We start from the raw sequence: 23,737 nt of genomic DNA, 5'->3' as shown, positions 1-23,737 counted from the left end.
ATCCCTTTCAGCTGTTGTCTGTGGAAATATGCTGCTTTGATTACCGAGCTGATTTGTGACGAGAATGAGAGTTCGTCGTCAAAGATCACACCAAGGTTTCACGCTTGGGACACTGGAGTAGGGAGAGAGCAGACTTTGTTTGGCCATGCTGGGCATAACAAGGATGGGATCACCTATCGAAAAGCATGATTTCAGCTTTTTTCACCATTGAGGCGTAACCAGTGTGTAATTTCAAAAAGCATATATGCGCCGGGTTCTCTTTCATTCCTACCTTCTCCCTCTGCCACTTTTGATGTCTTTTTCTTTATATTTTTTTCCACTTTTTCTGTCTTTCTCTCTCTTGTTCTGGGTCAAAGTTGGATGATGGAAAAATAAGCCCTGGTGTACAAAAGTGAGTGCCGGTGGGTCCCACCCAGAGCCACCGGCTCAAATTAAGCACTGGATATAATCAATTGCGTTGCATCCAATGATAAGGATGCCATAAACATTGGGTAAGCTTGGTTAGAGAGTTATGATCATGCACAATCCTTTAGATGAAGTTGGGTGTCATTTGCATACATATGATATCCAATCATTAAGGAGATCAAGATGGAAGTCCTGGGTGCAACATGGATATTTAATCGGATAGGGGACGAGGCAGAGCCTTGGGGTACCCCACATTTTATATAAGCTCAGGTTGCAGAGATTGGTCTGTAGTTAGCCAAAGTCTTCTTGTTTCTGGATGTCATCGGAGGATGTGAAAGCATGTTGTAGAAGACCTTGAACAACTCTAGATTGCAAAGCAGAATTATTCACATTTGATGTATCTGTGATGGAGGAAAGAACCTGTTTGAAGCTAATGGCTGACCCCGGGTACATAGATACCTAGGTGCATTCAACACTATTGATGCAGTGGGCTAGGATCAGGAACTCATCAGTGTCCATGTGTTGGAATCAGGTGAAAGAGGACCAACAGTGGTGGAAGATGGCGTATGTATTCCTCCTTTAAGTTAAAAGTTTATTTTTGTATGACTCTTCACATTAAGCAGGGGCACCCGCCATCATAATCACATCTGTTTCCAGCAATAGCACAGAGGGAGGGAGCCCAGCAAAGACATCTTACTATCACATAGCACCTTTGCTGAAAACAAAGACAGGCTGAACGTGTGTGTGCATGTGTGTGCTTGTATGTGTGTGTGTTTGTGTGTGTGCGCATGTGTGTGCACGCGTATGAGTGTGAATGTGTGTGTGTGTGTGTCTGTGTGTGCGAGTGTGTCTGTGTGTGTGTGAATGAGTGTGTCTGTGTGTTTCTGGGTGTGTGTGTGCGCACATGCATGTGTGTGTCTGTGTGCGTGTGTGTGTGTGCGTGAATGTGTGTGTACACATGAGTGTGGAAGACATCTGCCAGCCACTCCATACCTCAAGACTCAATCTGTGCTTTCCACCTGCTATCCACATCCAGATGGCCAACAGCTGAAGGCCACTTACATCAACACAGGCAGGACCTTGGTTCCCATCCCTTAAAGTGCAGCATATAAAGACCCCTATGACCAATGATTTCAGCACCATGGAGAAGTCTCGGAGGAGGTCTCAGAAGAAAACCCCAAATCAGAAGACAAAAACAAAGCGCGATGTGTGGAAAAAATGTTAACCCCTGGTAATCGCTCTGGGCTGCGTTCCAATTCATGCAGATAGAGGCTAATCATATGTATATCAGGCTGAGTCATGCTCTAATAGGAACAGTCCAGCCTGAACTGCCAGGCCACCTCTAATATGAATGAGAAAGCAAGCAACCTCAGACACGTTTGGGCCTTGGTGAGCCTCATCAGTGATGTGTAACTTCAGTCTTATTACACAATGAGCACAGGATCCACGTCTGGCCATCAGTGGCGGCTGGTGACTTTTGAAAAAGGTGAGGTGTAAAAGTTGTGCGCGAGTTACCGGTGGCGAGCATAGTGAGTGAGCCTAACCACCAAAAGAGGGGTTCAGGTATTTTCCCTCCTGAGAAAATTTTGAAAAAAAGAGTGGGCAAATGGTGCATTTTCATGCACATTTGAGAAAGCAAGTTGGTTAATGAGGCATTTGTGAAAGTATAGTTAGGACATCAATAAATAGATTTCATATGATAATGACATAGGTTTCAGCTTATTCAGTATATCTACAGAACTTCATGACAGACTTTGTGATAACACCTCTGAATATGCAAGACATCCAATGCTGGCAGCACTAGAGCAGAGCCTCCTTACAAGAGCAAAACTTCCTAACTGTAATGACGTTGCTTCTGTTAATATTTATATGCAACTCTTTTTACTGGATTTGGTTTCAACCTTTTAATGGTTTAAGGGCTGTACCCGAAACAAGCTTAATTTGAAATCACGTTTATACCACCAGTTCCCTTTCAGATAATTAAACTCTTTGGTAGTTTAAAAATACAACAGATTCAATTTGTGACTCATTTTGGCGTCAATCCCCCTTCAACCGAATTACTGAATCTTCAAGTAATAATGTTGCTCTTATGGGCGCTATGAGGCTGAACACTAGGGCCGACCTCGATGAATCTGCGAACACAAGTGGCCAAACCGCTTGCACGTGCAGAACCTTGTATGTGCGTCTCTGATGCATTCACAAGAGTATGCCATAGCGCTTCCGCTGCTTACACTTCTAGCAGCGCTACCTGCCTGTGAATAACATTCCGTGTTTTCTAGCACAATCACTGTCACATGCTGTAATTCCTTTGTATGTGATTTTCATTAACCAAGTACAACCATGTTTCCTGCACGGACTTCGAGTGATTCATTGATGGAGTGCGCAGGCTGGGCAGATGTAAACAGAATGTGATGCAGCTGTTTGTGTGCAGTAACGGGGCTAGCAGGGACCATTCTCACAATATTTGGCAGCGACATAGATTATATTTCTGCACCAAGGTCACTAAAACTTGCTGCAGTAACTTTTGTCAGTTTGGGAGCAAGTATATTCTACACAGCAATTCCTTCTTTGTTCTACGGCTTTGCCTACTCCCCACCCAGGCCCGGACTGGCCGGCCGAGCACTTTGCCAGGGCCGGTTTTGGTTCCCGGTCCGGCCCTGCCTCCACCACGCAGGAAAAGCTCCCGCAGCTCCCATTCCACGTGAGGCCCAAGTCTAGAACCCCGCACAGCCAGGAGCTCCTCAGCCTCCTTGCTGCCGGCCCCGTGGGATGGGTAGAGGGTGTGACGCACTGAGGCCTGTTAGTAGATTAGTCTCACTTTACTCCATTCTGCGTATGAGAAACCGGGGAGCAAAGGCTGCTCGTACCCCCCACCCCCTCCTCTTCCGGGGCATGTTTGTCTGTGGTTAACACACACAGGTTCACCACAACTGCAGCAGTGCAACGTTAGCCGAGAGGACAGGCTTTGTCAGGTCTCCTCGATGCGCACAAAGGTCAGGCCTGCCAGAAGTGTGTGAGAATAATAACACACAACGGAGCACACTAAAGCGTGTGTGCAGTTAGCAAGGCAATAGAAAGAGTTTAAAACTTACTAATGAGCCAGCCTGGCTAACAGACGAGGAGGAGCAGCTCTGCTACGATGACCGAGTACCCGTGTCACCCGTGTACCGTTTTCCCCCCCCCCCCAGGGGTGGATCCGCCCGTATGTGACTCACCACCCCTCCAAAGTACTGCAACGTCGCTACCCTGCAACCTGCCCTAAACTGGCACGCTAAGACCGGCCCAGTCTCATGCCCTCCCTAAACTTGTAAGGTGGGTGGGCGGACAAACTTTTTATTCTAACCCTCCCGGTGGTGCTAAGGTGTCAGGAAGAGGCCGGATCCTCCTCTCCTGACACCTTATATGCGTACCTAACTCCCGCCCCTTCCCAAACTCTAAATCCCTCCCCCACCATGTCCTTCCGGCCTTGCGCAAATAGCCCCGGGGGAAGACTGGTCTGCGACCATCACTTCCCCCGGGGGCCGTCATTGAAGGAGGCGAAGGCTGTGCTCCATGGTCGACACCCACTCCAACATACATCCAGTGAGCCTGCCCGGCCCTCTTCCATTATATGAACAGAGCTTTCCAGACCTCGCCCTGGGCCAGATCAGTATACGCCCAAAAGGATGTATGATGATACATCGCAAACCGTAACAATGCAAGCAATTACCATGCTGTTGTGAGATCGTATAAGCAATTACATCGCACGCATTTACTGCGCATGCTGTTTTCACGCGATTGTAGTGTCTCGGCTGTTTTGTGCCATTACAACGCATTTGATGAAAATCGTCTCCCGTTACAACGTTTTTTTTTCTATCGTTGTAATGGGTGTTTGGCACCGCGTCCAATTACCATCGTTGTAATGGGTGTTTCCCGTAGGAATTGACGAGAAATTCAGCTCCACATCATCATGTAAAATGTGTGAATATGTAACTGTTGTAGACTTGTAAAGTGCACAGCTACCCCAGCAACGGGGCGTCCCGGCGCTGTAGACCGCTGGGGAACCCGTCCTGGCTATCCCTGTGAGATGGTCCCTTTCTGGGTATCTCCAAGGTGAAACCAGGCATCCCTGGCGTCTGTGGGGGGCCGTTGTAGAGATGAGGCAAGCTTAATGCCCAGAGTTGCCGAGTGTGTTCCTGGTTAGAGTAGGTACCGAGGCGAGAATTATCGAGTCTGGTTTTGACCCTGGTCCACAACCCTGCCGCGTCGGGAATTGAACCCTGGTCCCTGGCCGATTCTCAGCTTACGGGTCTGCCGCCTCTAACTAGTGAGCCACACCTCTCCACCATCATCCATAAACCCTGTGTCACTCTTAGTATATCGTTTGATCTTCTTTTTTTTATTCACATAACCTGCTTTACCAGGTGTGGAAGTCCTCCAAAACAACATTGCCAACAGAGACTCTCCCCGAATAACTGTTCTTTCCAAAAGCCATCCTTTAAATATATTCTCTACCACTGTGTTCAAATAACGTGAAAGTAATTTTGAAATCCGAAAGCCAAATAAAAATTAAAAACATCAACAACAAGAGACTCACATTAATGTTCCCTGTATAACAGTTGTCTTTTTTTTGGGTGTTATTTTATATATTGTCAGATGATTGTTACAGCAGCCATAGTGTGGGCCGAAATCCAGAGGGCTACTGCAAAAGAAGTACCTCATTGGCATATTAAATCAATCAGCAGGCTGAGCTGGAAAAGTCACATCTACTATCATTCTCGTAGGTGCTCACCCGATCTGTCATGCTATTGGTTACCGCATCCTGAGCAAAAGTGCACCGATGCTAAAGTTCAAAGACAGATCGAAAATGTATATTTCCTCTTCAAAACACAAAAGCAGACATCAAAAATACATAATAGAAGCCAGACCCAATTAATCAAAATAAATAGATAAAACCCAGCAATTTTAGCATATATATAAATAGATAACACCCAACAGTTCCAGAATATATATATAGCTAAAACACTAAAGGATGTGGTCACAATACACATAAAAACATTTCAGATCAAGCTAACAATGTGTGCCTAATCAGCCAATGCACGTGAAGGAACTTGGACACAGCCACTACAATCACAATCGAAGAATCACTTTTGCGGAATCTAAGGGATTCTGTTCGATTTGCGAAGCCCAAGGGGATCAATTTTGCCTGGCTCAGGGTTTAGCTTATTTTGGACTGAACAACAAAAAATCACAAATGTTCCTCAGTTTCGTCCTAGAGCATGCGTGATTGGCACCGAGTAAACCCAGACTTTACAGAGACCCAAAATGAAGTGTGGACAGCAATTGGCAGGGTACCATACCTGACCTGCAAAAACAATTACCAAGCATGCACAAGGTGAATGGAAGTCAGACATTCCTCAGCCCTAGACCCAAATCTGTTCAACAAAAGCGTCTTGTAAGGCTACCTGTGTGGCTGGGCAATTCATGCTGGGCAGCAACTCTCTCCCAAAATCTTGATTTAACCACTGCCAGCACCGCGGCTGTGATAGGGGATGGGTCATCCCAAGACTTGGCTAGGCCTACCTCATTCCATTTTTTTTAACGTAGGCCAGCCACTAAATCCTCGTAGAACATTGTAATTTAATAATGTCAGTAAGGCTCTCTCTGAAGGGTTGTAATATTTCAGTGACCCAAATACAGTATGTATGTACATTCTGATTTATTTAAGTTATTCACATACTGCCCACTCCCCCATTTAAAGCCTCACCCTTTAACACTTGTGCTATCAGGGCCTACGATATAGTGGTCTCAGGAGAGAGTGTCGGTCAATGTAGTCTCACCTCATTAGCTGGAGCTTGGATTTTTTACAATGAATTGTTTTCCTGCTCAATATTGCTGTTTGAAAGAGACGGGGGCCCGACATACCAATGCCTGAAATGTGTATTTACACGGGAGTGACTGGTTTCTTAAATCAAGCGGCGTTCTTTGAGCCAGGTGTTGCATGGCATATTGTGGAGCTCAGAGTGCGTTTGTGGAATTAGAAGGTTGTTCTGTGATTCACCTGATACCTTCTGAATTACACACCGCATACCATTTTGAATGACCATGTGTGTGCATTTTTGGTATGAGTTATATTATTTCCAGCAATAAATACATGATTCTTGCCCTTCCTATCAATCATTGCCCATGCCATCATCCGTGGCTCCGTAACGGAGCTGTCCATGCCATCTGTCCATTAGGGGTGGGCGGAATTTGCGAAATTAACTTTCGCAAATTATCGCGAAAATGTTTAAAATTATCGCAAACAAGCGGAAATATCGCGAAGATGCGGAAGTTTTTTTCCGGCATGTTCGCGAGATTTTCTGCATGGTTGCGGGTCGCCAACTTACCCATGTGGTTGCTTGCGGGCGCGGCCATCTTGTTTTGAGTTTTCTCGCGGTGCATGATCGCGAGAAGAAAGACGTGATCGCGCGACGCATGACGTCACTGCGGGCGCGAACTGTCGCGAGACAGCGCAAATGGCTAAAAACAATACAACATCTCATGGAGAACGCGACCGGATCAAGAAAACTTGTCGGCGAACGCAGGGATTCAGGTAAGGCGATCGCGCGCGCGCGAGAATGTATTATTTTATAGCGCGAGCAAGAAACAAATTATCGCCAAGCTGCGGAAACCGGAATTTTTGACATTTTCGCGCTCTCCGCGGAACGCGAAAATGTCAAATTATCGCAATTTCCGCGAACGGAACAAAATTTTCGCCCAGGCCTACTGTCCATGCCATCTTCCGTGACTCGGACGACCTATTGAATGACGCACAGCATGCAGCTGTCAATCATTATTTATGTCACATAATTATGTCAATATTGCAAATTACATTTTTGTTTGTCGCGACGACCTAATGAATGACGTCATAAATGTCATTGCTGCGTTTGCGTTGTAATCGCATGCAATGGAAATGTCATTGCGCAGTTATAGCATGCGTTGTAAATGCATGAGATGCAAAGGATCATGCGATGTAAAAGTTGTGTTGCGATGGCACCGCGTCCAATTACCATCGTTGTAATGAGTGTTTCCCCGCCCAAAATAAAGTCCATGCATCACTGCATAACTTTGCAACACCCCCCACAGTGATGTCACTGCCCTGGTTTGTGCCTGCCAGGGCGAAAATCATTCACGATCGCTGGGCACATGTGTTGTTTGGTATTCCTGCAAACAAAAGCAAACTAAAATTCCTTCTGATAAGAGCACGCTGCTCTGCCATCACGGGGGAGGGGGAGAAAAACCTACGAGTTCGAGCAGCTACAGTCAAAAGCAACCATTAGCCTTTTGACAAGAGCTGCTCATAGGTTTTTCTCCCCCTCCTCCGTGGTGGCAGGGCAACGCCCCTTTTGCCCTTTAACACCAGCCGCCCCTGCGTGCCCATACCCGTCACACCTAGAGAATCACACTTCGAAAAACGAAGAAAGTGATGGGCAGAATTTTTCAAACAACATCCGCTTGGTATTTACTTTGGCCCGCATTCCAGTCCACCATATTGTGTGCCGTTTGATTACGGGTCTGTGCCCAGCGGTGTCACTATGGAGGTGCGGGGGGTGCGGACCGCACCGGGTGACACCCTCACACGGGGTGACACCAAAGGGCCGGTGTGCAGTAGTGCAGAGCAACGCAACCGCGCAACACAACCTAACCTGCTTTCAGGAGGAGGAGGTGCATGTGCGCAGTGCGCACTGTCTCCTCCTCCACCGCGTCTGCGCGCCTCGGCAGTGGCGTCGTCACTAGAGGGGTGCAGTGATGTAATTTTGAATCCAGGAATCCCGCATGCGCATTGGGCCCTAAGTGCGCGTGACTTGGCATCACGAGAGACGAGCAGGAGGTCTCAGCGGGTTTGACCACCCGTGGGCCGCCATTATTTAATTTTATTCTAAGGAGCATGGCTAAAGGCTAGCCGCCAACCGACGTAGTCCCCCCCCTGTCTGCCACCATTGCCAACTCAGCAGGTGAGTGAGTTTCTCCGGCACTGCAGACCGGCACCAATTGATTAGGTCATGGGGTCAGGTGGCGGTGGGTGGTGGTCAAGCCGCGGTTATGCTGCCTGCATGGGTGGGTGGTGCGTGGTGTTCAAGACCGTCAAGTACAAGCGTTTAAATTATGCTGCCTGCCTGTGCGCTGTAATGATAATTATCATGGGTCAGGTCACGGTGGTCAAGCAAGCGGACGCTGCGGACCGGTTATGATTATGCTGCCTGTGTGTGTTGTTGGGAGTGTCACTGTCGACTTTTAAGTTTTCACTTTTGTGACTTTTTGACTTCTTGAGCAGGGCGCGGCAGCGCGCAGGGCAGGGGGCGGAGGCAGTGCGTAGCGAGGTGGCCTGCCTGCCTCTCTGATCACTGCCTCTCTGCTCTGATCACGTCGTCTTCGAGAGTTGTGGGCGGTGGGCCCATCTTTTGAGCAGTCGGGACTCAGGAGGCCTGCAGTGCGAAGAGACGACTTTCAGTTTCAGGCACCGCAGCTCTTCCTCTGTGTACACGCTGGCTGGACCTGCCCAGAGGCCCCGGTCCCCAGGTGCAGGACTGTGGCTCGGACCCGAGGCGCTTTAACACCAGGGTCTCTGTCGCATTGTTAAAACTCTCTGTTTAAACTTAAAGCTCACTCCAAAAACTAGGCGCTACACACTTGACAAGCGTCACTCAAAATGATGGAAAATAAATTACAGAAATGTCCTGACCCAATTTGCATTTTTCAACCCAGGTGGTCCGTGATCTGGTGATGTTGCTGCAGCCGCTTTAATTAATTATCCGTCTCCAAAAAAGTGACCTTTAACCCAGGAAGTGCCTTCTCTTGGAGGAGGCAGATCTCCACTTGTGTCTGTACCTCTATACTGTGTGTATCTCTTCTTGTAAATAACTTCAGGCCTCAGTCTCGCCTGCTAGCGCGGCAGTTCTTCTCTGAGTCTGACTCTTACTGAAAACAGTGGCTGCCTGCAAGACGGGGTTCTCACTCTCTTTCCTCTCCTTTCTTGTATTTGCACCCCTGTGAAATGGATCCAAAAAAGAAAAACATGTTTGCTGGAAATCAATGTCGTATTTTTCTGACATTTAATTCCAAAGTGCAGCATTGTGAATAAAAGTTTAAAAATATGAAAAATGAATAACAAAATAATGTAAGACAGAGTGGTAGCAATCTGGCCAGATTTATTGTATTCACACCCAAACACATTAGCGCCACTTTTACAGAGTTTGCCAGTGAAGCGCTATTTTTGCTGTCTTGTCTTTGTTTTCCTTGGGCTTGGAACTAGTGCACCAATCCTGGAGGTACTACAATGTGAGGATTGAAAAACAAAATTTGTACTGCTGCTCTGCATCTAGGAATGTTGTCTTTTTTTACCATACTGCTTACGGTAGGATATAAGCAATGGCCATTGAAATAGGTCCATTCAGGGCCCTGTAGTCATGTCCTTAACTTTTCAGACAAAAGCACTCACTGATTTCTGAACAGTGAGTGTAAAAGCGTTAAGGTAAGCATGTTGTTCCTGCTTACATTTCACATGGTTTGTAAAATTTTGCATCCTCTATGATTGTTTGCTTTTTTCCAGGATGCTGTCACTTTTGTTTTGTAAATGTAGGCCACATATTGCTCTTGCCCAGTGTGTAATTTCAATTGAGCCGCATCCAGGTGTTTATAGCTGGCAACAATTGGGTTGTAGTTGAAGGCAGTCTGAGTTTTTCTCACTGGGGCAGTATGGTGTTCAGTGGGGGAGAGGATGTGGACTATGGCCAGAGCTGCTGAATTTGGAACTGGGGAACCAGGTTCAGCCTTAATAACCAGTTCGCCAGACCACTCTCTTGAGAGAGCACTATCTCATGCTAGACCTTAGAAGGCTTCGCAAGACATTAGAAGCCCCGGTGTCGTAGCACCAGCAGGTGGACCCTAGCATGACAAGTGTAGGTTAACCTTCAAGGCTTGTCCACCACTATACATACTGAAGTTCACCTCCAGTCTTGCGGGCAGGCCTATGAAGCAGCACACCCTAGAACAACAGTGACCCTGTCACTGAGATCACAGGACCCTTGAGAAGGGCCAGCTCTAGGGTGGTGCAACCGCTGTGACCGCACCAGGTGCAGACTTTAGGTGGAGGCGTCATTTTTGCAAGCATATTATGGTTTTAAAAGCGCTTGCTGCCTCCTTCCTGGCCTCCAGCAATTTTCGGTAACAATAAAAATGGCATGATGACTCTGGTGATTAATGTTCTACGTAGAGAGAGATCGGAATTTTGTCTAATGGAAGATTTAACTCATGGAAAGGTAGCTCAGAGGGTTAATGTATCTGCTGCAAAGAACATGTACCATGCAGATCACAAAGTGCACATAATGTAAATAGGCCAGTGGGCTACTGCTTTTATCAGAGAGATCCTTTTGTTACTTGCAGTTTATAAGTTAAAATCCTAACATAGAACAGTGAGCTATTAACTGTCATCTACTCCGCAGCAACACAAGTCACATTTTTTATTAACCTTTTCTACGTTTGAGCTACAAACAATTTATTAGTTTAAATGGTCAGATCATGCTGCAGATCTTGCATTATGAGGCAAATATGGCAGAGCCATTATTATTTAGAAAACATTTGCAAACTAGGATTTTTAGCCATTCATGTTTGAACTACTGTTGTGGAAAAGGGAGAAGTGCTGATGACAGAAACTCCATGGCTCGGAGACAAATGGCTTGTGCTTTTTATCGTATTTGGGGACATTCTGTGATTAGAAGTATTTCCCACTTTGTGAATACATTTTACTGTCAATAACTCAGTATAATCTTAAATAATCACGTGTATCCATTGGTTGATAAAACTGGGCAGTCAAACCAAACAAATACAAAAAATAGGGATGTTTGCGCATTCTGGCCACACCTCTGGCTCCGCCCACTGATCCAATCCTTGGGTTATTCCCGCCCTCTGATTCTCCGCCCACAGTTCCCCACCTTTTTTCCCCCACTTCGACCACTGATATATCGTGTTGCCGGATAGTGGGAACACCACACCAGTACAAAGTACCATACCTATGATATTATAAATTCCAATAAACTGTTGACTAGCAGGTAGCACACTGTACAACCTGATTAATGAGTCATTATCACACTGTTGTTAACAGGCACAGGGGTCTCTGTCTGCAGAGGCACGGCTGGGCTCTCACTTTTTACACAGATTTGGGTGGTAGAAGAATACATTGGTTATATTTAAATTCATGTTTCATGCTCGAAATTTCATTTTTTAGTGTTCTCTGTAGGAATGTCTGTGATTTATGACTGGGTATCCTGGTGCTCTATAAGGTAATCATTTACTATACTTTAAAAGTTAATACAATCTAATATGTAATGATAAATGTGTTGAAAAATACTTTGTTTTGGCCTTTCTGTCTCCAAAATTTTCTTGGGGGGAGAAGTTCAACCCCCCAAACTCCCCCTAGTAGTGGTTGCTCACTGCGCTTGCTCGCTACACACCATGTGGGGGCTGGTCTCACTTTTGCTTTGTTCTCTCTGATTCACTACTTGTGTCTATTTTTGGTGCTCTCTGAAAGAATGTCTATGAGTACACATGACTGGGTGGGTAACCTGCTGCTCTTTAATGTCTATGGGTACATATGACTGGGTGGGTAACCTGCTGCTCTTTAATGTCTATGGGTACATATGACTGGGTGGGTAACCTAATGTTCTTTAACCCCTTCAGTGCCCGCCCCTTTCCCCGCCCTGTGCCGGCCGTTGCATTAGCGGGCGGGGTCTATGACGAGCTGGACTCGTCATGGGCACAGCGCAACCGCGGCCCATGACGAGTCCAGCTCGTCATGGGCACTGAAGGGGTTAAGGTCATCATCTACTATTTACTGTGCTTTGAAAGTTGATACAATTTGAATATGTAATGAAACATGTGCTGTAAAATTCACCATCATGTGACCTGGCAGCCATCTGTAATTTGAAATGTGAAGACGACACAAGGGGTGAATCTGTGGCGCCATCATTCTTTAGACCATTTACTTCTGTCACTCCCATCAGAGTACAGGAAGGGGGGCGGGGGCTATATTTGGCTGCCCTTTATTGGGCATTTATGTGCTATTGAACTGAGACCTTTATTTGGAATAGCTTGTAGGAGCACCTCCCCCCGATGTCCAAGCCTGGGTGGGAGGCTCAGCTACGGTGTCATTGTCACACGACTCCACTATGGTGGAGAGCTGCCTGGAAGAAACGCATCCACCAGTTAAATCTGGTTAAACCGCCAGGCACGCCCTGAAATGAGGGGGAAGCCAGACTCGGAGCGGAGGAGGTCCATGCGGTAGGTCGTGAGGGGGTGACACCATGAGTTACCTGCACCGGTGACACCAACCCTAGTGACGCCACTGTCTGTGCCTACTGTAGATCGCCTCTGTTTATTGTTACGTGGGCTCTCGACTCGTCCTTGTGTTGAGCGAATCCCTTATCGATATTTGTGTCATTGATACCTGACCAGGTGGAGGAGGCTTATTGTTCTTGCATTTATCTTTGAAGCACATACTGTTCTGTGATTACATTGTATAGGAACTGGGGTCACCACTTCCCCAGGGGGTAGCATGGCGTGAGCGGGCAGGCACCCGAAAGCTTAGGTATAAAGTGACCATACAGCACACACATCCACTGGAGCAGGAAACGCATGCAATGACTGACACCACACCAGTGGATTTGAGTAAAAATCAAAGGGCTTTTAACTATATCAGAATCAGGGCAATCAATACTCACGGTATCTCTATTGCATCAGAGCATTTCATCAAGGATAACATGTCATTCCATCAGAGCATTTCATCAAGGATAAACATGTCATTTCATCAGAGCATTTCATCAAGGATAAACATGTCATTTAAGGCAACTAATCAACTTTTCATTAGGCAGGAATAAAACCTTCTGGCAGGCAGGAGTAAACATTTCCTTCAATCTGAGTAGCATTAGCAAACAATATCCTTAGGCCAAAAATATCCTGTACATCAGGTGAACGATCAGCCCTTCATAGAGCAGGAGTCAACAGGGCCTTGGGCCGGATTATTCCCCGTTCCTGGGGCAAGTGGGGGCCAACAGGGCCCAACGATAGTCTTCTCCGGCCTTCCGCCCTCCTCCCCGGGGGTTACCTGATCCGTCGGCCTCCTTGGGGCCCTTGCGCCGGGTTTCAAGCAGGGAGGGGGCTCACTCTCCTTTGAGCCCCTCCCGCCAGCTGTGAGGGCTTTCCGGCGGTGTCCGGGATATGCGGGTGGGTACGCGGGGGCCTCCGGCGGGTCCGGATTCAGCCGGGAAGCCCCGCGCTGGCAGGGAGCCGTTTCCGGGCCCTCCGCTGGTCCCTGGGGCCGGGAACCAATCCCCGCAGGTCTTGAGGAAGGCGTGCCCGCAGCCGCCAATGGCAGCGCGGTCTGCGGGGCACGGCTGTGTAGACCAATGGGTGTGTGGCGGGGACGGTGTCCGGGAGGACGCCCCTGTTACGTGAAATGAGATGGCGGTCTCCGGGCCTAGTGCGGCCCACCTTGGATTCCGGCGGCCCTCTCCTGACTGAGGGCCGCCGCGAGGATCGTGCAACGACGGGCCCACGGCGGAGCAATCACCCAAGACGCGCCGGCAACGGCAGGGCCCCGAACTCCTCAGCGCGCGCCGGGGACGTCAGCGGCGTTCCGCCCACGCAGCGCCGGGCCGCGGCGGTGAGTGTTCCTGTAGCGCCCCGGCAGGGGTGGGGGGACTTCGGGACCAGGCCAGCAGTTCTGGCGATATCGCCGGTACCCAGCACTCCTCTAAGCCCAGCGGGGGGAGCGCGGAGAAGCAGTGCAGTGCAGTTCTAAGCAGGACAGGCCACACAACAGTGACAACCCAGCAGCGGGGACCCAGGTGGAGCCAGGGCGCGCAGGGGTGTCACAGCGCCCAAACCTGGTTGATCCTCCAGTAGTCCGGTGTGCAGGGAGTGGATCATCTTGGCGCTTGATGGTTCCTGCGCCCTTAGTAGGGGATTTCCTGAGGGAGGGGGGTTAAGTTGGTGGCTGAAGGCAGGATAGTAAGTCTCTGCAGATGGTCCCTGGGTTCCCCTCCCGCCGGGCCAGATCAGTGGGCTAGTCCAGTGTTCCTCACACAGCTTGGAAGGCAGCACCTAAGCCCCGTCACTCCCAGTGGTATAGGTCCCTGACTAGGCCCTACCGCCTAAGTCTCCTGCGTAGGTTCCCCCAGGTCAGTGATGCCCCAACTGACTAAAAAATTTCCCTCCTTCCCTTATATATGCCCAGGTCAGGTGACCACTCTCTAAGGCGGCAAAAAGCAGACCCCTCCCCTGTTCTGGAAGGTTCCAGGAGCTTCCCTATTCTAACTAGGGGAGAAAAAGGCGGGCTGGTGTGGCAACAATGTTTAGGGTCCCAGCCAGCTCCTGGCAACTAGGGTGCTACTAAAAAGACCACTCCGCAGTAGCAGGGGCCTGTGGCAGCCATGTTGGAAGAAGAGAGCACCTGCACCTTAGCAATGGGAAGGCGCTCGGAGACCTAAGGCCAACTAAAAGAGGGTGGAAAAAATTAGGCAAGGGTGAAAAAACAGGGAAAGACCACCCTAAGGCTGACAGGTCTAACATGCGTCCCCCCCAGCTGAAAGTGGGGAGAGCTACCCAACCTCTAGGGAGTTCTCGTCACTAAGGCGGAAAAATCTGGAGAGACCGTCAGCATTGGCGTAGTCAACTCCGGGCCGATGTTCCACCCGAAAGTCCATCCCCTGCAGGTAAATGGACCACCTTAGTAACTTGGGATTTTCGCCTCTCATCTGCATGAGCCAGCGAAGGGGTCGGTGGTCTGTCTGAATCAGGAAGTGAGAGCCAAAAAGGTATGGCCTCAACTTCTTCAAAGCCCAGACCACAGCGAAGGCTTCTCGCTCGATGGTACTCCACCGTTGTTCCCGAGGGAGGAGTCTTCTAGAGATAAAGGCCACAGGTTGGTCTTGGCCGTCGTTTTTCAGTTGCGAAAGCACAGCGCCTATGCCGTGCTCAGAGGCGTCAGTCTGCACGATGAATTCCTTCGTGAAGTCAGGTGTTGCAAGCACCGGAGCGGAGCACATCGCGTGCTTCAGGGTCTCGAATGCCTCTTGGCAAGGAGCCGTCCAGATCACTTTTCGTGGCTGCTTCTTGGATGTCAACTCAGTCATGGGGGCCACGATGGTACCATACCCCTTGACAAACCGGCGGTAATATCCCGTGAGGCCGAGGAAAGCCCGGACCTCAGTTTGGGTTTTGGGGGGCTCCCAGGCCATGATGGTCTCAATTTTGGCCTGGAGGGGTTGCACCTTACTCCCGCCCACCAGGTGTCCCAGGTAGACGACCGATTCCTGTCCAATCTGGCACTTGCTAGCCTTGATGGTCAGACCAGCACGTTGCAGAGCCTGTAGCACCTCCTGGAGATGCTGCAGATGGTCATCCCAGGTGCTACTGAAGACAGCTATGTCATCCAGGTACGCCGCTGAGAAGGACTCCAGGCCAGACAGCACCTGGCTCACCAACCGCTGGAAAGTGGCCGGAGCATTCTTGAGCCCGAAGGGCATCACCCTAAATTGAAGTGGCCCTCGGTGGTGGAGAACGCTGTTTTCTCCTTTGCCCCGTCGGCCATGGCAATCTGCCAGTACCCTGATGTTAAGTCGATGGTGCTGAGGTACCGGGCTGCTCCCAGCCGGTCAATCAACTCATCTGTCCGTGGGATCGGGTGAGCGTCTGTTTTGGTGACAGAGTTCAATCCCCGATAATCCACACAGAACCGAAGTTCTGGTGTGGTGCCCGATGGGGCCGCTTTCGGCACCAACACTACCGGACTAGCCCACGGGCTGCTGGCAGGTTCAATCATCCCCAGCTCCAGCATTTTGGCCACCTCACCCTGGATGCTGTTCTTGACTCTATCGGACAGCCGGTAAGACTTGGTTTTTACAGGTGGGCTGTCCCCTGTGTCCACATCATGGGTACACAGATGGGTGATTACAGGCGTGAGGGAGAACAACGAGGCGTACTGCTCCAACACCTGGCGGTAGTCCCTCTGTTGCTCTGGGGTCAAGGATGGGGAGAGGACCACTCCCTCCACCGATCCATCCTTCTCCTGGGCCGCCAGAAGGTGAGGAAGAGTCTCACTCTCTTCCTCCTCGCTCCCATCCGTCACCATGAGGAGAGCAAGCTCAGATCGCTCATGGTGTGGCTTCATGCGGTTGACGTGGAGCACCCGATGGGGCTGTCAGGGGGTCTTCAAATCAACGAGATAGGTAGTCTGGCCTCGTCGCTCCACAATTTCGTACGGAGGCACTGAGCTGCCCAGGCTCCATGATCCACACCTTCTGTCCAGCGTCCAACTCCACCGTCCGAGCGTTTCGGTCATACCACTCCTTCATGACGGCTTGGCTAGCCTCCAGGTTGTCTGAGGCTTCCTTTCACAGCTTGGCCATCTGGCTGCGGAATGCCAGCATGTAGCTGATGACATCACGGGGAAGCTTCTTCGAAGTCTTCTCCCACCCCTCCTTCACCAGGCTGAGGGGCTCCCTAACGGGGTGGCCATAGAGCAGCTCAAAAGGGCTGAACCCGACTCCCTTCTGCGGCACCTCACGGTACGAAAACAGCAGGCAAGGGAGGAGGACATCCCACTTCCGCCTAAATTCCTCTGGCAGGCTCCGGATCATACCCTTCAGAGTCTTATTAAAGCGCTCTATGAGCCCATTAGTCTGGGGGTGGTAAGGAGTGTAGAACCGGTAGGTCACTCCGCACTCCTTCCACATGGCCTGCATGTAGGCCGACATGAAGTTCGTGCCCCTATCTGACACCACGACCTTGGGGAATCCCACTCGGGTAAAAATCCCCATCAGGGCCCGCGCCACCACAGGTGCAGTGATGGTCCTCAGAGGAATAGCCTCCGGGTACCGAGGGGCGTGGTCCACTAACACCAAAATGAACCGGTGTCCCGCAGAGGTCGGAGGGTCCAACGGCCCAACAATGTCAATTTCGACCCTCTCAAAAGGGGTCCCGACCACCAGGAGCGGTTCCAAAGGGGCCTTCACCTTAGTCCTAGTCTTGCCACTCGCCTGGCAAGTCTTGCAGGTCTTGCAGTAGGTGTCAGAGGCAACTCTCATCCTGGGCCAATAAAAATGCGGGGCCAACCGCGCCAAGGTTTTGTCCTGACTCAGGTGTCCAGCTAAGGGTATTTCATGCGCCAATTCCAATAAAAAGGCCCGGTAGCATTGGGGGACCACTAAGGACCTCGAGGATCCATGCACCGGAACCTTAGGCTCACTATAAAGGAGGCCATCCTCCCAGTACACATAACTGCCGGTCTCTTGGTTGGTCGCTTGGGCTTCGGCCTGCCGCCGCATGCCGTCAAGCGTGGGGCACTCTCTCTGTGCCCGACAGAATTCCTCCCGGGTAGGCCCTCCTTCCACATGCCACTCGGCAAGGGTCGGCAAGTCCCCCACGGGAACAACATCCACCTCCGCGGACTCCAGGGGCACCTCCGCAGGCTCCCCATCCATCACACGGGGCGTGTCCTCCACAACATTCTCCTCTTCATGACCAGCCTTGGGTCGGGCCGTTGTCTCAGGCTCCACCCCGTGTTGAGTTCCTTGCCGGGTATCCATGGACCTCGTCGTGACCACGCAAGTCCATCCTGGTAACCCCAGTATCTCGGTGTGGGCTCTAAACTCCACTTCCTTCCAGGCGGTATGTTCTAGATCGTTTCCTAGTAAACACTCCACAGGCAAGGCAGGGCTCACAGCAACTCTCAACGGGCCTTTAACTCCTCCCCACTCAAAGGGAACTCGAGCCACAGGATAGTGACTCACACTGCCGTCAGCCAATACAGCCGGATGGAACACATCAGGGATCACCTGCTCAGGGGACACCAGCCGCCTCACTACGGAGGTCATGCTGGCACCTGTGTCCCTCAGAGCCTCCACCTCCTCCCCGTTAACCTTCACCCTCTGCTGGTACTTAGCAGTGTTAGATGGTTAGGACGTCACTGGGACCAACTCTCTATCCCCGAGTGAAACCAGGGTCAGGCCTGTCCACTCCCCTTCCCTATCTAGGGGCAGCTCCATCCTAAGCGCTACACTAGCCACCCCGGGGCTCTTACCTCCTGTGGGGGCTGGGGGTCTCTTGCGACACTGAGGATCGCCCTTGTAGTGTCCAACCTCCCCACATTCGTAGCACCGGACAGTTCTTGGCTGCTGACTGTTGTCAGGGTAAGTGGGCTTTGGGGAACTGGACTGAGGTGGGGTACCTACTCCTCTCCCAAACTGTCTAGTGTGTGGGCCTCGTGAGAACTCCTTCTTTTTATCTCCCCCCTCTCTCTTCTGGGGGAAACCCTGTCCGCCTTTCGGGCCATCTCCCCCGGGGCCCTTGTAAGACACCCGGGTGCTAACCCAAATATCCGCCTCCTCCGCAAGTTCACGGGGATCAGTCAGCTTGCAGTCCACCAGATGTTGGCGCAGCTCCGGTAAACATTTATCCAAGAGGTGCTCTCTCAAAAATAGATTGTACAGGCCCTCATAATCATGCACCTCAATGCCACGCACCCAACCATCCAGAGCCTTACGGGCATAGTCAAAAAAATCTACCTAATTTTGCGTGGACAGCTTATGGCTGCCACGGAACTTCTGGCGATACCATTCTGGGTTGAGGCCAAACTTTTTAAGTAGCGCCTCCTTCATGGGGATATACCTGAATTGGTCCGCCTTCTCTAGGTACAGGAGGGTGTCCCTGACATTGGGAGGTATGTATCGGTACAGGGCACCTCCCCAGTAGCTTTCAGTCACCCCATGGGCTGTCAAGGCCACCTCATACGCCTCCAACCACTTGGCGATGTCATCCCCCCCAGTGTAATTCGCGATCACATCTTTGGGTAGATAAAACTTAGGCTCATGTAGAGCCTTTGGTACGCTGCCACCATTAGCATTCCCTGGCTCGCCTAATTGCAATGCTCGCAGCTCCAACTCTTTAAGTTGAAGCTCGTGTGCCAGCTTCTTCTCCTCCATTGCAAATCTCCTACCTTCCCTTTCTCTCTCCCTCTCGTGGTCCAGCTTGGCAAGCTCCCATCTCAACTGCCTCTCCTCCCTCCTGTCCTCATATTCTTCCGGCAACGCACTCCTTCTAGACCCTACACTACTGCCTGCCCCGGAACGTCTCCCTGGTAGCAAGTTTTCAGTAAGATCAATATGCAGTAGGTCTAGCTCTTCCTGTGCGCCCGCCTCCTGTTGTGTGCCCTGCCCCTCCTGTCCCCCATCCCCTCTCCCCTCTAGGTGGGCCCTTACCCATGCCCTCATGGCTGCACGGAGCTCCTCTCCTTTGGCTCTCCGCCCAACAGGCACCCCCATCCCCTGACAGAATTCCCTCAGCTGCAACACTGTATACTCTTCAAGGTTGGCTAGCTGGAACTCCATTTTGACAAGTGGGGACCCAGATATCAAAGGGAAAGACACTAGGACGTAGGCAACAGTATCGGGTTAAAACAGGACTCCGCACAGTCAACTTAGACAGTGGGGGGGGGGGGGTCAATTGATGCAGCTCGCATACACAATAGACGTCCAATTGCAGCGCCCACCGTCCCACTGGAGGGTGCTGTATAGCCACAGGTCCTGATCCTACCGCTGAACACCAGTGTAGGAACTGGTGACCCCAGTTCCTACACATTGTCATTCTTAAATGTCAATAAGCACTTATACCACTAAATAACTTTCTGTGCTCACTGCGACACTATTAGCAATGACCAACCTTAAGCAATCACAACATAAGGTGTATTTGTAAAGTGCACATTCACCCAGAAGGGTATCTTGCTGCTGAATAACAGATGTTTATTGTTACCCAACTCAATGGTACTCATTCTATCGACCTCCGAAGGATGAGAAGCTGAGTGGACCCATCAGGATTTGAACCTGTGACTATGAAGTCAATCAGGGTGCAACAATCAGACTTGGTCCTGCTCCGACAGAAACATTTCAGCCAGAACTGCCAGGTCTAAGCAAGAACACAAACTACCCCAGGCTGGCTTGGTCTTGTTGAGATGGATCCGGGAGGCGCAGGTTGAGTTTTGGTTCAGGAGGAGCAACGCCCAGGTCTTGGCATACCCTTCTGACGTGAGGCTTCACATCGAATAAAACTCCAGTAGGCAACATTCTGTGAAGCCTCATCGCATGGTGCAAGACATCAGTTATGTGAGGTCAAGCTAGTCTCAATTTACTAAAGTTCTTCTAGGAGTAGGCGTGACATACTGCCGAATTCCCAGGTGTCAGCCACACCAACTCCTGGAGCTAGATCGGCTCGATGGTAGTAACTTATGCAGGCCTGTGTAGGACGCGTCTGCACTCCGGTGTAGCTTTTCTTGCTGAACTGCAGACAGTTACATCGTTGTAATTCACCGGATACATCACTAGCAATCATTGTGCTGAAACTCTCACCTGCATAATTCAATCCAGACCTAATTAAACATTGCAGGCGGCGCCCCGCCAGTTTACAGAAACCACTCCAAAGCCCCATGGCACCATCGCCATCAGACACACATACCTCAGCAGAGCACCGCTTCCAAGACAATCACATGAAATACTGCCTTGATATTTTGTCAGCGAGAAGGAATGCAAGTTAATTAAACATCTGGTGGGCTCCAAGGTGTAATCAAATCAATTCTCTGTGTGAATAAAACAACCCCGCAGAGCACAAAAAGTGCTGTCTAACTCCATTTATACTGCAATTAAAACGATGACTTCAGGAAAAGAGCCCTATCCTGGGGTAATCTGGGACGCCTCTTCCCCTTTGTTCTTCTCTTTTTCTGTAGGAGTTGGGAATGCCTCCCACACAGCCATCCACATTAGAAGCTTGCCATTGGGCCTAGTCTTTTCCTTATTTTTGTTTAAAAACACCTACCAAGCAATTTGATAGAAACCGAAGCTGGTATAAAACAACATTATGCTTTCTTTGAGCAAGTACAGCATAAGCTTCAAGAACTTTAAAAACCCGCTGCAGAAGCAAACTCACATCATTAATGTTTCTGATGGTCCTGGGCACCGCCTGCTCGTTCTCATGCTTGGTGAACAGATGTTTCCTGGGATCCTCCTGAAAATAACAGAGAAAAACAAGTAGGAAATAAAAGTCCTCGTCAATTTCCAAACTTACACCAAACACTAGCTTTGAAATGTCACTTTACACAAGAGGGGTGGTACCAAGTGGGTGTGGCATACACCTTCTATGCAGTGCTATCAACTCAGAAAAGAGACATGCAGGACTGGTATTTAAAACACCACATTTAACATAGTTTGCCACTTTTCCAGGCCTCCCCTCAAATATATTTTGGTGGTTTGACCAGCTTAAATCTAGCCTGGAAAAGAGAAAAGGGGATAATTATCACACAACAGCACTAACATACAGGCATCGGAATTTAGCCTGAACTTGTAATCAAGGCTTTAGATGTGGCTGATTACTCAGGACCTAAAAAACAATGGGGCAGATTTACAAGCCCCTTGCGCCACTTTTGCGTGACTTTTAACTTGGGAAAAGTGACGCAAAAGTGGCGCAAGAAGCTTGTAAATCTGCCCCACTGTGTTTCCAGTCCTGGAATTTCCTTAGTTATTTTTTTATTGGATTTTGTTCCAGAATGGAAAGTCCATTCCACGGGACGAGGAAGAGGAGGATGGGTCGGTAAGAAATTTACGGTTAGATAGTCTGTAACAGAAAGGCATTTCCGAAGGTAAGTAACTTGTTCATCAGATAGACACTTCTAACCACCGATTCTTTACCTTGTGAATAGATACCAAAGCAGTACCTCCACCGGTCTGTGCCATGATTCAGATCGGGAAATCCTGCAGCACACAATGGGCAAAATCTGCACTCTGCCAGGCCTGGTTGTCGGGGAAATAGTGCTTTGTGAATATTTGGAGGGACGCCTACCACACTAGCACACTCAAGCTTCTCCTCAGAGTATCGACAGGTGGTCCTCAAGGAGATGGGCAGTGTGGCTGGCATATCCGAAGGATGTGACAGGAAGGGTAGGGAATACCCATGTCCTACACTACAGTGTGGATGCAATCGACTGTGAGGGTAGGGCACTTGGTGACAGCGCGGTGCTCTGGTGCCACTCCTGGGTTCGCTCCACGGGTTCCCTTCTGATGTCCAAATTGCTACCGGAACTCTCGAGATCAAGTCTGGCGCCTGTGGGAAGTCACATGCTGAGGAACCTGTGGGTAGTAGTTACTGTCAGAAAGGGCCAGTTCAGCTCATTAGAGGCACCAAGGAACAACTTGAGGTCTGTGGCCTTGGTTCACTCTAGATGAACAAGTTAGACTGACACACCAGGACAATAAATGCAAGCTCCTGGCCTGCCACAGTGGTGTGCTGCTGGCAAGGAGCAATGTGGCATTTCTAAGGATATTTCATAAAGGTAGACAAATATTTTGGAAACATCATAGCCATTTCTCCATCTGGAATAGGGAAAGGGAAATGTGTATTTACAAAATAGCTAATGAGTGAGAGACACGCGGTAGCTGCCAAGGGGCCACATGCCATTTGAGGCACTTGCATGCAGGGACTTTTGAGTCCATGTTTACAAACAGATATACATGTTCGAGAAGGCAATGTCCTGTAGGTTTAGCTGAGGGTTACAACGATGACATGGGCTATTTATCAGCTTTGGAAAGAAAGATGGAGAACGAAGGAGGATGTAGGCTGCACTAGATCACGTAAAAACAAGTGAAGGCTCTGTAATATTTTACGTCGTTGGCCCTGAAAGCAGCACTGCCTCAGCGAGCTAGCGCTGTGCGTTCCCAGAGTATCCCCCTCAAAGCAGGCAGCAAAGTTGGAGTGGAATTCTATCCCAGTATAGAACCAGGGTCTCTTGGGAGTCCAGGAGGTGAGCAGTAGACAATGGGCTTTCCTCGAACCAATAAAAGGGTCTCAGTGCCTCTGGCAGCATAGGGGTGGCCTCGACTCTTAATCTGCAGACATGGCACACAGAAAGACAGTAGAGAGCATATGAGGTGGGCCTCTGGGATGAATAGAAGAACCCAGTGTAATCCCCTTACAAAGCCAAAGATGGTTCCCAGCACCATGTACGGTCTGATTACTAGTGCCTTCCAAATTGTGAACCCTTTTTTTTATCATGCATCACAATTGTAAGCGTACCCAGGCGTGTGGATGTCGGTGCAGTAAGCAACACATTGAATGCCATTCTCCCACCGAGAGCTCATATGTCCTCGCATTTGAAGTCACTTCACTGGCTTCATAATAAAAAAAGGATCCTTTTAAAATCCTTTGGGGCATATTTACAAGGGCCATATCCCCGCTTTTTTGGCTTTTAAAGCCAAAAAAGCGGAGATAAAAATAT

General features: G+C 49.6%; 1 protein-coding gene across 2 annotated transcripts in view; it reads right to left on the bottom strand.

Moving 5' to 3' along the window:
- The window catches only part of CIMIP7 (ciliary microtubule inner protein 7), a 204,529-nt gene that overhangs the window by 12,049 nt on the left and 168,743 nt on the right, over positions 1 to 23,737 (bottom strand). For both annotated transcript variants that reach the window (XM_085624299.1, XM_085624298.1), the window contains exon 3: positions 21,397 to 21,474. In XM_085624299.1, the coding sequence (XP_085480425.1) occupies positions 21,397 to 21,474 (78 nt within the window). The remainder of the gene's footprint in view (positions 1 to 21,396; positions 21,475 to 23,737) is intronic.

Source organism: Triturus cristatus, chromosome 9, assembly GCF_964204655.1.
Source record: "Triturus cristatus chromosome 9, aTriCri1.1, whole genome shotgun sequence".
Classification (NCBI taxonomy): domain Eukaryota; kingdom Metazoa; phylum Chordata; class Amphibia; order Caudata; family Salamandridae; genus Triturus; species Triturus cristatus.
This window is presented reverse-complemented; position numbering and strand designations above follow the sequence as displayed.